Source organism: Metopolophium dirhodum, chromosome 1 (genome assembly GCF_019925205.1).
Source record: "Metopolophium dirhodum isolate CAU chromosome 1, ASM1992520v1, whole genome shotgun sequence".
Classification (NCBI taxonomy): Eukaryota; Metazoa; Arthropoda; class Insecta; order Hemiptera; family Aphididae; genus Metopolophium; species Metopolophium dirhodum.
Genome location: NC_083560.1, coordinates 98,835,897 through 98,853,761, shown reverse-complemented (window position 1 = coordinate 98,853,761; position 17,865 = coordinate 98,835,897). Strand labels below are relative to the sequence as shown.

The following is a 17,865-nucleotide window of genomic DNA, read 5'->3' as shown; positions in this document are numbered from 1 at the left end:
CAAATACATGTTTAGTAGCACTTATAGCTCCTATTTCGAAATCCATCACGATATATTTTGGTTTTGGATTGTTTGAAGTTTGAAGACAATTAATAACAACTTGTTGTAAAATAGTGATATACGTACTTATTAGGCAAAAATGCATACACACAAGTAGATATTTGATTTTTATACTTTCCTCGTATAACATAAAGTTGTTGGAATATAGTAGTTGAGCATTTGAAAGTTCCATCCATAAACCAAGTTTCGCGCAAGACAAAATATTTAAAGCAAAATTAGAGGCAAAAATCAAAATTCGCGAATCAGCTTGTTTATTATCAAAAATCAAAAATGGCTTAGGTTCAGCACCCATCACAGTTTTCCACTCTTCAGGAAGACAAAAATTTGCATTTAACGGTTCATCGGGAAATTTTCTATGTCGGTAATTTCGTATGTTACGTTTTATGGAAGACAAATTTCCCAGTGTTACCGCTGTATCTTCTACAGCCATAAAATATTTAAAAAAAAATTAATAATAATAATATTTATTTTATAAAAAAAATAATCATCTAACCAGAAATATTGTGCATGATGGATGAAACCATCTGACTTGGAGTTTCTCGTGTGTCTAAGGCTTTTTTTTTATATTATGTTTAATAACAATTATTTCCTCAATTTTATTATTTGAAGTGTGATTATGAGGCACTATATTTGAATAGTTTATATACTAAAATAAAATTAATAATAATACATTACAATACAATAGATACAATAATATAAATTATTACTAATTTAAAACTTACGGGTTTATTTAAATTCGTTGTAATTTTTCCCGGACATTTTAATGTTGTATTTTGTGAACATTTCCACCTAATAGTATTATTATTTTTTCTTAAAATTACATACGAATAATTCTTGTACGGCATTAGTTAATTTCCCTTTTCAGTTTTAAAACTTTCCATTATAACAAAAATAAAAATTGAAAATTGTGGACACGTGGCAATAAGTTGAACGTTGCAGTTGCACTAGGTCGCATGAAACCTATACAATATCTTTATTCATCGTTATCGATATTGTCATTTGTCGTTGTAGATTAGATTAATACTTCCCTACAATTTCATGCAGTACTTATCTAATTTAAGATTGTTTTTTCATAGTTTAAGAAACCCTGGTTTTTAACGACCATACCAATATTCCACGTTCAAAACAACCGTACCAATTTTCCGACAATCATACAATTAATAACATTTTTATTGTGATAAAAGGGTGTAACTCTTGAATTTTTTTTTTGTTAATACTTTTGTAATACTTATTTAAAAATAACATTTTAATAGGTATTACATATTGAATTTTAAAAGGTATATCAATTATTAAAAAAGGTTGTAAAAATTTAGATTGGCCCTTTCATATCAATTACATCAAACTTTTCTTTTCCAACACAGTGAATCATTTGAGTCCAAGCATAAGGGTGGTTTATAGATAAAGGGTATCGTTTGCGTCCTTTTTCAATACGTGCACGCTCCGAGTCACACTCCATTTGTGTGTGATACTGAACTAAAAAATTGTGATCTTTTATAGTGATAATATTTTGATGCTCCATAAACCAAAGAACCATTGCCATCATAATGCTATTAATATTTTGGCCAGAGCATAATAGTATAATAGTATAATAGTCATTAATCGGCGTTAATTTCTGGCGAGAGACGTTTTAAATAATTAAAAACACAAGAATCAATATCATTCCCTCCCCTCTTTGCAATAGGTTCACTCCATATGAAACATGATGCTGTTTAAGTGTTTATGTTATGTATACTACAGATCTTTTGAAAAACGAGTTAAACGAATGCCTTTCCTACGGGAATTCGAACAATTTATTGCCGTACATTCCCCCCCCCCCCCATATTATATTTTAATGTATGTTGTGGATTTGAAATTTAACTTACATCAAAACTCGTTAGAAATAAATTTTACTCTTTTCATGATTAATAAAATTAACACAAAAACACATAACAAACGCATTGACGAATAATGACAATTCACGACGTCAACGTTTATTTTTATTATTTTATAGGCATATATAATGAGATTGATGAAAGAAATGAAATAGAATATAATAATAATACTACACTAGAAACATCATCTTGTCTGGTACAAGTTCCTTCAAATTATCATCAAGAATGTGAATATTTTTCCTGTATTTTTATCTTAATGTAGAAGTATTTCACTAATAATTAATAAATAATCTTTTAGGTTTTGAATTACAAAAGGTTGATCAAGTGTTGAACAATAATATTCATTCTGTATAAAACTTAACTTGCAGTCTTTAATGCAAAAGTCAACATGGTTTAATTTTTTGAAAACATTTAAAGCTTTTTCAAACTCTGCATAGCTTTCGAATGTATCACCCATTTGCGTCATGATATGGTTATTATAATTTAAACACTAATTTACACTAATGTTCACCAATAAATTCAAAAATGTAAAAAAAAAACCACCAACACTACCTCTTGATGTATATAATAACAGTTGTTCACCTTTTATTGTTAAATACAAAAATACAACAAAAAAAAAAGCAGCAATAAAAATAAAGAAAATGTGATATCATCAAATGTTCATCAAAACCAGTTCACATTTTCCAGTTTCAAATAGACAATAGACCATAGAGTATAGACAGTAGAGTATGTATTTCATCATACTCTATATCTTACTATATTATAAGACATAATATAATAATTTATAAAAATACTTTTTTTTTTTATATTTTTATTAAAAGAATAATTACAATCTATACAAACATTTTATACAATAAGTAATTTTTTTGATGGATAATAGCGTTGATACAACAGAGAGGGAAGGTACTCAGTAGTACCACCCGACAGATCAAGCAAGGTTGTGTTCTGTACTTAAAATTATAATTTCAGTTTTATAATAAGGTTTGTTGGGAAAAAATAAAATTTGGTGTGTGCACGGTAAATATTTTTGAGTAAGGGGAGAATTCGTGGATAAAAAATGTGAAATCTCCCTGTAAAATGCTATACGGTAAATATTTTTGTGTGAGGGGGAAATAGGTGGACAACGAGTGTGAAATCTCCCCGTGATTTTTATCACGGTAAAATCATTGTGTTCAAGCGGGACATTCTCCATTGAACGTTGCGAAATTACCGCGGTTTAAAAAAAATAAGACTGAACATACAAATGTATACTATTACAGACATTTGTGGTTCGTGAAGTAGAAGAAGAAAATTCTGCCCATATTTCCGGAGGAAACACTGCAGAATCTGTATTTATATAGTTGTCAAAAACATAATCTATAAAATCGTGTGTAGCAGTACAGTCAGCCGGCAGCGTAGACATAAAATCATCTGTAAAGCAGTCATCCACTTCGTTAGGTAACAAAAACGGTAGACCAAAAAATATTTTTAAAAAGTTCCCCTTTTCATCCTCAGTACTATTTACTTTAGATAGACCTAATGACTGTATTTTTCTGTGCCAAGCTTGTCCGAGATGGAACCGACATCCTTTTATTTTGCTCATTGGCCACACTAGACGAACAGCTGAGTGGATAGATTGTTCAAAATCAATATGAAAAGTGGTTGGTAGTTGTGGTGAACGTTGTTTCAAAAACTTGAGTGCTGTACAATAATCAGTAACTGACTGACTAAGCCCACCAACAAACAAAAAAATAATGGTACGTAAATACTATTTTATACGCCATGAACCACGAATAATTGATTAAACAGAAATAAACAGCTTGAAAAAGTACCATCCATCAAAACAGCGTCACACTTTTGAAAAAAATTAAAATTTTTTATCGTAGAGAAGCACACAACACTTTTATTACTGTCAATGTCAATAATCCGTTTTTCAGCTCCCTTGGTGTGTAATTTATCTACTGCATCGGGAACCATCGCATAAAATTCTAAAAATATTTTAGGTAATATTGGATATATACGTATTCATACGAGCAGTGTGAATATTCTTTCAGATTAAATTTATATCCTTTGTGTGTAATACATTTAAATCATCTGGTGTAATCTCAGAATGTATAATTTCGCTGAGACGTTCACATAGCTGCTCTACCGCTTTGCGTTTGACACTATTACTTAACTTCTGCCTCACAAGTGATCGTTTCTCATCGGCCCCGTGGTTCTTATGTTCAAGATAATTTTCTATTTGAACACTATGTGTATTAAATTTTAAAAATGCATTACACCTTTTATTTGTACACGCCCACCCGTTGAATTTCATTTTTCATTATGCGATGTTAACGGAACTTGAACCCGTCCAATCACATGTAACTCTTTAAGTTTTTCACCATACATTTTTATACAGAAAATAAACGAACAGCAAGCGAGTATGGTTGTCGATAAGCTGATTAAACATAGGCAGCGGTTTCAAATGCACCGACACAATCTTAATCGTTAGTATAATAATATCACGGTTATCTACACAGGTTGGAGCTCACGCCTATGCTACCCGTGCACTGGTTATGTCGTGGTGACGACTACGCACAACTACAGCGCTAGGTGTACTTGGCCCTATCTATATATATAAAAAGAGGGTTGGGGGCAGTTGTCCGAAAAATGATAAGGAAGTTTATACTAGTGATGGGAACAATCGAGTGATTTCGATAATCGAGAAGTGAGTAATCGAAAAGTTATAGCAATCGAGAGATTCACTCGAAAAAACCTCTCGTTCAATTTAGTATTTCATTAATTTATTATTATTAGTTATTACACTCAATAGTCAATACACTCAGTTACTCTGTACTCGAAAAAATGACTCGGTTAGTACAAATACTAAATAGTAAATAGTAGGTAGGTACTAGGTAGTGTGCGATTTCGCTCGCTCACTTATCTCATTAATAAAGCAGACCAAACTTACCGAACATTGTATACTACTTATTTATTTTTATTTTTTATTATTATATTAGTATAATCATATTTCCCGGACATATTTAAAGTTTATTATTAGCAATAACTCATCAACTTTAACATGATTACTTTATTAATTATTATGGTACAACCGTACAACTTAATATGTTATATAATAATGAAATGTAAAAAAAAAATTAAAATATGTTTAAATTTGAATTTAAAAAAATTATAATATCCAAATTTTTCGGTGAAAGTCTATTTCGGCGGTCATTTGTGATTTGTCCAGTTTTAGAAAAGACACGTTCTGACGGTACCGAAGTTGCTGGAATAGATAAATATTTTGAACTTAACTTGTACATTTCTGGAAACGTTTGTTTATATTGTTGCCAATATTCCAATGGATTTTTTGTTCTTTCCAAATGCGGAATGTCTAAGTACTGGCGTAACATCAATGTGATCATCACACTTGGAGTGATTGTAGTTTTTACTTGTAATACTTTTGAGTCAAATTGTTGCCATAGTGAATTCGATTGTTCTTGTTCATGAGCATTAATATCAGCACTTGTAGTTGTAGTATTTAAATTATCTGGTTCGGAAGTTATGGCACATAGTTCATCACATATCCATTTTTGAACGTTGCTCGCATTTTCAGTCAGACCAAAAGCCGTTTTTTTAAATCTAGGATCAATAAATGTTGATTTGGCAATTATTTTATTGCCTTCCAAAGATCCCAAACGTCTGGAAACTGCATTTAATAGTGTTGTTTTTAATATTTGACCTGTGGCAGTCTTTGGCATTATCTTTCCAATAGTATACTGCAGGCCTCGTACAAGTGGTATTACCATAGATAAAGTTGGATAAGTTTGTCCAGATAGTTAAGTGGTCATGCTCTCAAACGGTTTCAATAGTGGTATACAATCTTCAATTAATTCCCATTCTATAGCAGTTAAGCCGTTTGGAGCACGTGGAAGTGATGTTAATGCAGCAGATAAAGGGGCTTTAATCTCGAGAAGTCTTTCCATCATAATTAAACTCCAGTTCCATCTTGTAGGAACGTCTTGTTTAACTTTTAGTTGTGGTAAGCCCATTTGGATTTGGTAATTTTTTAATTTTTCATTAGCAAAAGTACTATGTTTAAAGTGTCCTACTATTATTTTACATGATTTTAACACTTGACTCAGCTCTGTATTGTTTGTGATCGCTTCACTAACACTTAAATTTAATGTGTGTGCTACGCAAGGATGGTGGTACTTTTGAAGATGAATGTTGATTGCGTTTTTAATATTTGCGCCGTTATCAGACACTATAGTTACAATTTTATTATTTATTTCCCACTCATTAAATATTTCCGAAAGCACAGCCGCAATATTCTCCCCGGTATGCGCTCCGTGTACTTCTCTAGTGGCCAAAACTGGCGAGTATAATTTGTCGTCGAATATAAAATGACATGTTACAGTAATATAACCTTTATTAGAATCTGAAGTCCACATATCGGTTGTGATTGACACATAATCAATGGTTACAAGCATACATTTTAATTTAGAGACTATTGTATTATACTCGTCCGGTAATAATTTTGTTGTAAGCAATTTCCTACTCGGGGGATAATATAAAGGTTGCAACATTTTGGAGTATTCTAAAAAACCGATATTTTCTACTATAGACAGAGGTTGATAGTCAGCAATAATCATTTTTATTAAAGCCTTGTCAATAGATTTATTTTCTGTGTCACTAAGTTGGTTTTTTTTCGTTGAACCAAATAATTTAAGTTGTCGTTGACGCTTAGCAGGGGGAATACAATTTTGTTCTGAAGTTATAGATGATGTTGGAAAAGCAATTGATGTAGATGTACTTGCTAAAGTTTGGACATTTTGCACTTCGGAGTCGGGATCATCTTCATTAGTAAGTGTAACATTTAGTGCAGTTGGGTGTTTTCGTTTTAGATGGTCTTGGGAAGGTATAACAAATTAAAATTAAAACTAGATTGTTGATAGTTATATTATAAATTATAATATTATATATTTGCTCTAAGCTTTGAAAAATAGTGTTATATAAGTTTAGCAATTATATTGTTATTAATTATTATTCATTATTTTGCAAAATAATATTTAATTTTTATCTATAGAAATACATCGAAAAATATTTTGGTTTAGATATAAAATTCAAAATTCAAATAAGTAAAAACTCAAATATTTAACGATAAAAAAAATTGAAAATATAATGATTATTTTTAAAAAATAATGTTTTACAATGACTTGAAATTATCTAAATTTTTGAAATATTTTAACTTTGAAAAAATAAGTGCATGCCTTAAATTGATCACCTTGTATCTATGTATTGAATATGTATGCTTGTGCTACAGCTATATGCTATATATTATATGCTTGAATAAATGTTCTGTGTTTTAAAATAAATTGTAAGAACTTACTATTGAAATGAATACTTAATAATGTACTTCTTTTATATAATAAAAATTACTATTTTTTTTAAAACACCATTATTTAATTTTTAATTATTTATAGGTATTATTTTATAATTTTATTGATTTAATATAGGTGCTAAAAATAAAACTGGTAGCTCTTGAAACAATATACAATACGTATTAGCTAATAGTTAAAGTATAGAACTATTTTTCAAAGCCCAGAAGATTAATTTAAGTTTACCTTTTAAATTAGTTGTATTTCCATAATAATTGAAACTTTTTTTACATATCTGACAAATAACAGTTTTATTTGTATCTGTATTTTTTTTTAAATGTTCCCACACTACAGATCGCTGCCTATTACCTGGTCACATTTTTAAAAAATACTGGTAGGCAAGAAAATGTTTATATATACGAAAGTGTAAAAACCTGCAGTGAAAATATGGAGAATATAGACTATGGAATAATAATATTTAAAATTACAAATCCAAGAAATCATATTTAAATAATTTATTTTATTACTTACCTACTAAAATTTATGCGATATTAGGTATGCAATGCAATAAAAATGTTAGTACACCTATATTGTATGTAATCACTAATTATACTCTTTCAGTTTAAAGTTGAAAAAATCAAAATTATATTATAATACAACAAAAACTGGCATGTGCATATCAGACCGCATCAGGGAAAGAAATAAGAAACTAAAATAATTTAAAAATCTACTTATTATTATTCTGATTTATCGTGTGTATTATTATTATTTGTATGTTTAAATATGTGTACCAATAAGAAATTAAATGTAAACTATAAATAATTATATTGAAATAGATATGAATAATTAATATTAAATACTAAAATATACTAAATATAGTATAGTATAGTTCTTAGTTTAGAATGTTTAGATAATCCTGCAGTATTACGATTAAAAATTTAAAACCCAAACAAAAATATTAAATAATAGTGTTTTGCTTTAAGAGAATCAAATACCGAAATGAATAAACTGATAATGGAAATAGCTTGTACTTAGTAGTTAGTAGTTTTTACATATCTACTTAATTAAATGTTTATCTTTATATTATTGTCAATATTTCGAGAGAATTGATTTCGAGAGATCGAGAGAATCACTCGACGAGTTATTTTTCATTCGATTGTTTTTAGTTGATACCGAGATCGAAAGAATCACTCGATTATTTTTATAGTAATCGAAATAATCGAGTGATTCAAACAATCGAGTATTTCGATTATTTTCTCTCGATTGTTCCCATCACTAGTTTATACCACAATACCGTACTAGCATATACCAGCATATTCCAGTGACACCAATTTGAAAAAGCATCGTACAGTGATGCCATGCTAGCGGCACTCGTCGCTACGCTCCTCGGCGCCGTCGCTCCGCTCCGCAAATCGAAAATATCCCCCGACTTGCTGTGCAACACCACCTCAAGTTGGTCACAGGGTAACCACAGGTGAACCACCGTACAACCACTCTTATCGGTCTTTATCATTATTCGGACAACTGCCAGCCACCGATAAAAAGACTTGTCCTGGGTGATTCATCATCGCCTAGCCGGAACTGCTGAAGCTATGGATATGAAATTTTCAGTAAATGTACTTATTACTATGTATAGGCGCACTAAGAAAGGATTTTTCGAAATTCTCATTTTAAATAGCTGCTCAAACAGGGACATTGAGGTTCAAGATGGAAATTGGAAATTTTATTTTTATTTATTAATAGTTGCCATTGGTTACACTCTACAGTAGAAATTAGTAATTATTTATTATTGGTTGCCATTAGTAGTTTTAAAGTGTATATAAATAAAATGAATTCGTAAAATATCCTACGTATACACAAGGACAAGGTGTTTACTTATTATTACGAATATTAATGCGTCATCGTATACGCACCCCAGTTTATGTACGGTTCTTTCTAAACATTGAAGTGTATTAAAATAAAATTTACATACTTACAAATTAATAAAAAAATAATTAATATGGTTGTCGAATTATTGAACATAAATGGCATAATGATGTCCCACACTATCATTCCAATTATTGGTGACGGAGCTTGCCTGTTTAGGGCAATATCTTTTGTGTTATATGACACTCAAGATAAGGCCCAAGAAGTACGTAAAAAGATAGTAACCCATGTGATAAATAATTGGGAAGCTTATTCAATAATGTCACATGATAGTGATGGAAATAATTATCGTAGTTCTGCTGACTACTTTAGTGATATGTTAAAATTTAATACTTATGGAGGTTTATGTGAGCTGGTGGTAGCCGGACAATTATTTTTGGTATTTATTGAGGTGTACCTCAATGGTGAACTGTATGAAAAATTTGGTTCAGAAAGGAACCCCGTAAAGAGATTTCGTTTTAGTTCTATGCAAAACATATCTAATGGGCATTTTGATGTTTATTTACCATATGAAGATGAATTGACTAACTCTGTATCTGATGAGTTTGATAACATACCCAGCTCTCAGAAGCATACTAAAAAAAGACAGAAGAGATTTACAAATAATATCAGAAAAAAACAGCTTATACAATCTGCTACTAAATATCAGCTCAAAAATAAAGAAGTTCATAAAGTAGCAGCAGCCAAGTATAAAAAAAAAAAATCCAGAAGTAAATAGAGTGCAAGTTCATAGATATGAACAAAATAATTCAGGAGGACGATCAGAAAGGCGAATCCATCCATGGAAAATAAAAGCTTTTTCCGGCATGAAATATGAATCGGAAATAGCTTATGAGACGGATGAAACCGTATCTTTGGGTACTATGAGTCATAAATGCGTATACTGCGATGCTCTTAAATTCAAAGAAGAGGCGCCTGGAATGTGTTGTAGTGCCGGTAAAGTACAACTTCCGTCTTTTTTACCTCTTCCTGAACCTCTTTACAGTTTGATTATGGGGTTCCATCCTGATCACAAAAATTTCATGGACCGTATTAGAAAATACAATAACTGCTTCCAAATGACATCTTTTGGAGCGAAACAAATTATCGAAGATGGATTTATGCCCACATTCAAAGTGAAAGGTCAGGTGTATCATTTAATTGGTAGTTTGCAAGCTTTACCTAAACGAAACCCTCAATTTCTACAGATTTATTTCGTTGGAGATGATGAGAGAGAAACACGCTTAAGATGTAGCCACTTCGCTGATGTAAAGCAAAGCCTGGTAAAACAATAATAAGCGATGTTGCACCATAATAACCCATACATAAAGGACTTGAAAACCACACTCGAAAGAGTACCTCAAAATAGTAAAAACATTGAAATTATAATACAAGATGATAGAAAACCTGATAATGCTCACAGAGGACGTTATAATGCACCAACAACAAGTGAAGTATCATTGGTCATAGTTGGACAACAGTTTGAAAAACGAGATATTATGTTACAAAGTCATGATAACAAAGTGCAACGGATTAGTGAATTGCACCGTTCATACGATACACTTCAGTACCCGTTACTTTTCTGTCATGGGGAGGATGGTTATTCCATTAATATCTCTCAGATTGATCCCAAAACTAAATTACCACTTCAGAAAACAGTTTCTGCATCGCAATTTTATTCTTACCACATCATGATTAGACAAACGGAAATCAACCATTTACTGTACTTTAGATCACTTTTTAATCAATATTTAGTACTGTGTACTTGTATTACTGTACTTTAGATCACTTTTTAATCAATATTTAGTTGATATGTACGCTAAAATTGAAACAGAGCGCTTAAATTTTATTAAAAACAATCAAATGCAACTCAGAGCTGATAATTACATACATCTCAGAGATGCTATTGGGAGACAAGATACTGATCTTACCCATCTTGGTCAGATGGTAGTTCTTCCGTCATCTTTTACTGGCTCACCACGGTATATGCATGAAAAAACTCAGGACGCCATGACATACGTTCGTCATTACGGTCGTCGGTTTGAGTCTTATAGAATTGGTACATTTAACGGGCAACGAAGTGCCAGTGGGATCAGCTAGTTTTGACATATAGAAGATAGTGTTTATAGTTGTTTTTAATTTATATTTCGGAATTAAATATTTTTACGAACAAATTGTACATAACTAAAATTATAAATATAAAAATATCAAAACGATTTTTATTAGATTAAATTGTTATCAATTTATTATCTTTATTCAGTGTTCAAGTTATCTACAACTCTTGAGCTGTAAGCTTCAAATAAAAAAAACCGCGAACGGCCAAGTAGATGATAACTACTGTAATTCGTACATTGTTTTTTGTGATCTAAGTACTATTAAATATTATTGTTATTTAATTATTATAATATTAATATTGTAATAATTTATATTTATATATGTTATTTGACAATGGTTAAATGTATAATCGTTGGTTGTACATCCGGGTACAAAAGTAACACCGATAAAGTGCACCAATTTGGTGCTCCTAAAGATTCGAAATTACGAAGTGAATGGCAAAGGTGTATTCCTAGAAAAGATTTTATTCTTAAAGATAATTCGTATGTTTGTGAAAAACATTTCAAAGAAGAAGATATCATAAAGTATTGGGAATCTGGTTCAGTGAAAGTATTATATAATAATATTTATTGTTTTTTTTGTAAATTAATTCTGTATATATTATGATACATACCGATATAATATGTTTTATTTTTTAGGTACCATATACTAAGTGGAAGCTTAAAGAGGGAACAAAACCTTCAATTTTCCCTGGTCCTTCATACTTATCTAATTTTAAAAAACAACGTAACCTAACCTAACGGAAGTTGCCTGCTGTTCGTCATACCACAATAAGTAAATCTAGTGATGAAAATGCTGTAGATTATACTAATAATTGTTCAATAGAACAAGAATCTTGTCGTATTGAAGGTAAACTTTTAACAATAATATTTTATATATATATAGGTAGATATATGAAATCTACTTAAAAACTACCTAAATTTAAATAAAATAATAAATAATAATAATGATAGTGCATTGCACTCATCCTATTAGCAATAATTATTTTAACAATAATATTAAATTAAACATAATATGTAAAATTCAAAACAGTAATAATATGACATGTAGTAAATAGATATACATTAAAATGGACTTGAAATATAAAAATAATTTAATTAATTATTATTTTTAATTAATTTTGATTTTATATTTATGTTTTAGACAATTTGTATCATAAGTTAGCTAACTTCCAATTTAGTCCATGGGTAAAATTACCTATGACAGTAGAAAATACAGATATATGTTTTGTTATTTTTATTGCAAACTCTAATTCAGTACCCACTGTTGAAAGAAGTATACAAGTCAATAAGCAAGGTCAAGTGTCTTATGCTGTCAATGGTAAACGTATTGATATAACAGAACAAGGTATTGAAGTTGTAAAAAACATTGAAGATTTTTCAAATAATATTAAAAAGTTTGAATCAATAAGATTGTGTTATGGTAGTCATCTAGCAAATATTTTTCCAAACTTTCCTAAAGACTTGTGCACTAAATCAAATAAAGGCTTTCTCCAGCACAGACAATGTCTTCTTACCATTCAAAATTGTTCAAAAGACACTTATTGTAGCAAATATAAATTATTGAAAAATATGTTGGCATGTAGAGAAAAAAGGAAAACTCTTGGTTCTAAAGAAATGTTAGCTAAAATAGCAATAACGATGAATTCATTTAACAAACTTAATTTATTTTCCAAGCTACATGAATCTTCACTTTCATAGCATGATTCAACTGGGTACCATTGACCAGTGTTGAGCATTATCTAGATGATTAATACATTATCTAGATAAAAATAAAATTGATTATCTGATGAGTTATCTTAGATGAATAAATGTGTTTTCTAACCTCATTCATCTAGATAGTGGTTTTTATTTTTATATAGGTATATAATTTATATGACATTCATCATAAAATCCAAATGTAACAATATATTATTTTGAATAATAATTATTATTGAGTAATACATTATAGTTAAGATACAAATTGAGTTTATTTTATTTATTTTAAAATATAAATTGTTAAAAATGTGTATCTTGTAAAAAACAAATAATTTTTTTTTTTTTGCTTTATTTCAGTTTGAAACCGACGACGCCGCGGGAACTGCTCTCGCATTGCTGCCGCGACGCCGCCATCGTTTATTTGACCAGAAAAGACAAATATTTATACATACTTGGGGGGTAGTCGGGACAGTCTCTGAATTACCCCCCAGACATAGTCCTACGTTATACAAAAATATACATGTTACAATTTAATTTTGATATTTTGCCGGTGAACGTGAGCTTCCCGGGTCGACCGGAGTCAGTCACCCTCGTAGTCGCGTACAAGTCCGTGTTGGCGGGCCGACCGGAGTCCGCCGCCCTTGAGTTCGCGTTCTCCTCTTGAGATGCCGCGATGCCGTGATCGCCGTCCCGCCCGTAATTCCTAACCTTTTTTTTTTTTTTTTCTGTTTGAATCGCAGTCAGGGAGGGAAAAAGGTTTCCCCATTGCTGCCTCCCTGACCACATCATTTATTTCAATAAATAAAATCACAACAATAAACATTATTTAAATAACAAAAACTTGGGGGCCTCTAACCACCCTGATTGGCCTTTCAGCCCACAACAAATATCAACACATCAAAATAATTATAACAATGTTTAGTTAGTTTACAAAAACCTGGGGGCCTCTAACCACCCTGATCGGCCATTTCAGCCCACAACAAATAAACTTAACTAATGGTTATGTATTCTCATTTGGTACTGGCGCTGCCTCTCCAATTCTTCTTTCCCGGAGAGAATGGTCTCCACCATCTGTTGAAAGAGTTCCGTGTGTCTCTTTGAAGCCTCAATTAACCTACTCCGTTGCGATGGTTGTTCCGGGAGCTCTTGTTGGTCGGGACCGCACAGGAGGTACGGAACGTCCTCTGGACCGACTGGATTCCTTAACGCCGCCGCAACAGAATGGACAGGCGAATAACGTGTGTTCAGCATCATCAAACACAGCTGGACAGTGCACGCACCCCGGATTCTCGGCTTTTCCTTTCCGCCATAAATAACTCTGAAAGCATCCATGGCCCGTTAGGGCTTGAGCCATGTGGTAGCTTACTTCCCTTGGTCCTTGGCTCCACCATCTTCGTAAGTCCGGGATGAGCTCCTTCGTCCACGCGGCTTTGGTGGAGACGTCCCACATCTCCTGCCACTGGCCAATCATTGCATCCTCTTTCTGCTGGTTGGTCAAGACCGCACCTTCGCGCCTGAGAGCATTGGCACGTTTGCGCCCGACTGCCTGAAGCGTGACTGGCGGCATCCTCGCCAAAACAAGAGCAGCCATGTCTGAAACTGTTCTAAAGCATCTCGCCACTCTGAGGGCAGCGCACCTCTGACTCTGGAGCATCAGGTTCCTGTACTTGGCCACGTGCTGAATCTCATCAGCCCACACATCGGCACCTTACAGCAGGCGGCTGTGTACCACACTCATCAGCAGGCTGCGCTTGGACTGGGCTGGACCGCCTACGTTTGGCATTAGCCTGCCGAGCGCAGAGGCGGCTTTCCTCGCGCCCGTCGTCACCGACTCCGCGTGATCACCAAAGGAGAGGCGGGTGTCCAAATTTACGCCTAGATATCTCACCGCCCTTTTGACGGCTACCGTGCACCCATCTATGAGCAGTGCTGGATCCCGATAAACATACTTCTTTGTTAGAACCACGCACTCAGATTTCTCTGGCGCGAGCCGCAATTGATTCTCTGCCATCCACTCGCAAATCATCCTGAGAACAGGGTTCACCAATTGCTCGATCAGATCCGCATTGTGGGCCACTGCCACCAGCGCCACATCATCCGCGAATGCGACTAGTTTGATTCCGTCGGGTACTGGGAGTCTGAGCACTCCATCGTAAAACAGATTCCATAGAGTTGGGCCCAGCACCGAGCCCTGAGGAACCCCACAGGTGACGGGGAGGCAGTCGTTGTCCCCTATTAACAGTTCCCTGTTCTCCATAAATGATCTTAAGATGTTCAACAAGTAGTTCGGGGTCGCACAGCGGCGTAGTGCCGCGTCGATTAGCCTCCACGGAGCTGTATTAAAAGCATTCTTTACGTCGATCGTCACCAGGACGCATAAGTCTCTGTTTTGAAGCGGGCCACTGCCCGCAGCTTTGGCCACATTCAGAACTTGTTGGATGGCGTCTACGGTGGATCTCGACCGCCTGAAACCAAATTGGAGATCACTCAACGCACCAGCACTGTCGATGTGTTGGGTCAACCTCTCTAGGAGCAGCCTCTCTAGAACCTTGCCGGACCCGTCCAGTAGGCTGATCGGACGATAGCTCGACGGTTCATTCTTAGGTTTCCCTTTACCCTTGTGCAGTAACACCAACTTGGCGCATAACCTAACCTAACCTAACCTAACCTAACCTAACCTAACCTAACCTAAATAATTAAATAAATATTCTGATTCGCAGCAGTATATTGCCAGGTAGGCAATTTACCTGTGGTAGGTCGCGGACCCAGTGCTGTTTGTACGTAAGTGTAGGATTTAACTCTAAATTATCGAAGTTATACCAAGTTAATTTTGATATTATAATATAATTCGAATTGATGCCAGCTTGTACCTGATCCACCCGAATAACCAATGGCAACCAATAATAAATAATTACTAATTTCTACTGTAGAGTGTAACCAATGGCAACTATTAATAAATAAAAATAAAATTTCCAATTTCCATCTTGAACCTCAATGTCCCTGTTTGAGCAGCTATTTAAAATGCGAATTTCGAAAAATCCTTTCTTAGTGTGCCTATACATAGTAATAAATACATTTACTGAAAATTTCATATCCATAGCTTCAGCAGTTCCGGCTAGGCGATGATGAATCACCCAGGACAAGTCTTTTTATATATATAGATAAAACAAAATATATAAATATATTATAAATTATAATATTAATAGTAAGTATTATAATAATATACCGGGCCAGGTACAGCTAGCGCTTTTAGTTCCTATAGTCGCCACTTCGACAAGTGATAAGGCCGTGAGCTCCAACCTGTGTAGATAACCGTGGTTAATATCAAATAGTAATTTCCCAACGTTCACGATCGCTATATCAAAAATAATAATAGGAAATTTCTTATCTTATATATTTGTGTCCGTGTGTTACCTTTTTAGATTTCGTCCGCAACTCGCATGGTTTTTGTCACTTGGTCTGCAATTCGGAAACACCGAGAAAAACGATTCTGAGCGGAGACGGTTTATCAGTCTGGATTTTTAAAATTTTTATTATTTATTATTATAGCCTTTAAATTAAAAAAATCCCATTTTAAGCGGTTTTTCGTAATTTACCAGTAGTTTTTTCGTGGCATTAAACAACTATTGAGAAAATCGAAAAATTACCTCTCTAAAGTCTAAAGTACCATCTTGATCCAATTTGCTAAAAGATGAGGTACTATAAATTGAAATCGAAGCACTCCATCTGGTAGAAACTTTGTAATTTATAATATTAAATCAACATATAGGCTATAATAAAATATAATAACAATATACAATATCCACACCAATGAACCGTCCCCGGTCAGAATCGTTTTTCGTATACAATGATATGATATCATTGAATTCAAATTTAATACAATCAATTATACAGAGACCCACTTGTAATCTACTGTAGAGTACAGCGACATCCACTTACCCGCTTTTTTTTTTTAACTGTATTGGACGCGTTAAAAAATATATTTTGGGGATAAATATGGGCTCCGAAAATCAATGGGCCCCGGGACCGTGCCCCCCTTGCCCCCCCTTAATCCGGGCTTGTATATAGATGTACATTATATATTATGTACCTATATGTTATTTAAATTATTAGGAATTTAACACATACTATTTTCTCTAAATTGTCATTTTTATATTATATCATACAATAAATACGTATTATATTTGTTTTATTTTTTGTAAATTATTTCGAATGTTGTGTGTATGGGTTTTTAGAAAATACTATTTTTTCACTTTCTATAGTGAAAGTAATAGAAAATAATTAAAAACTACTTAAGGAGTACTTTATCACAGTGTAAGCTTACAATCTTAGCTACTCTATCGATTGAACAAGAAATTTGTGACTCATTAGATTTTAATGAGCTGATTGAAATTTTTGCTGCAGCAAAGGTTAGAAAAAAACAATTTTGATGTTAAAATGTTGATTTTTTTTTTAAATTTTTGTGTAGATAACTTGTATTTATTGTATCTTAATATTTGATCAGTACATATTTTATTTTAATATGAAAAATGTATCTAATAGTGCATAAGCAAAATAATATTTGTAATTTTAAAAAATAAATCCACAGTCAAAAGTGTACGTTTAATACTTTGTTTAATTGTGTGCATAAAGAATAAAATATTTTTTAGGGGTTATGTAAAATAGAAAAAAATGTATTTTTTCCTCTTAATTTTTTATAGGGCCTATGAAAAAAATCTGCCCTGGGCCCCGCAAAACCTCGCGCCGGCGCTGAGTCGGATAGCCCAGTGTTTCTCAACCTTTTTACTGTGGCAACCCCTTTTTTAAATTTAAATTTATTAGCGACCCCTACATATATATTTTTTACATACTCGCTTAGATTATCATTATAAATAA

At 32.8% G+C, this 17,865-nt stretch overlaps 2 protein-coding genes across 2 annotated transcripts; both read right to left on the bottom strand.

Annotated features, from left to right (window-relative positions):
• Positions 1-5,731: 5,731 nt before the first annotated feature.
• On the bottom strand, positions 5,732-8,633 carry LOC132948103 (E3 SUMO-protein ligase ZBED1-like). The gene is made up of 3 exons (XM_061018420.1): positions 8,573-8,633; positions 6,454-6,804; positions 5,732-6,333 (listed from the first exon to the last, which is right to left on the bottom strand). Exons 1-3 carry the CDS (start codon positions 8,631-8,633, stop codon positions 5,732-5,734), a joined length of 1,014 nt encoding a protein of 337 aa, XP_060874403.1.
• Positions 8,634-14,104: 5,471 nt separating this feature from the next.
• On the bottom strand, positions 14,105-14,581 carry LOC132948097 (uncharacterized). Its single transcript, XM_061018410.1, has one exon. The coding sequence runs from the start codon at positions 14,579-14,581 to the stop codon at positions 14,105-14,107; it is 477 nt and encodes a 158-aa protein (XP_060874393.1).
• Positions 14,582-17,865: the final 3,284 nt, after the last annotated feature.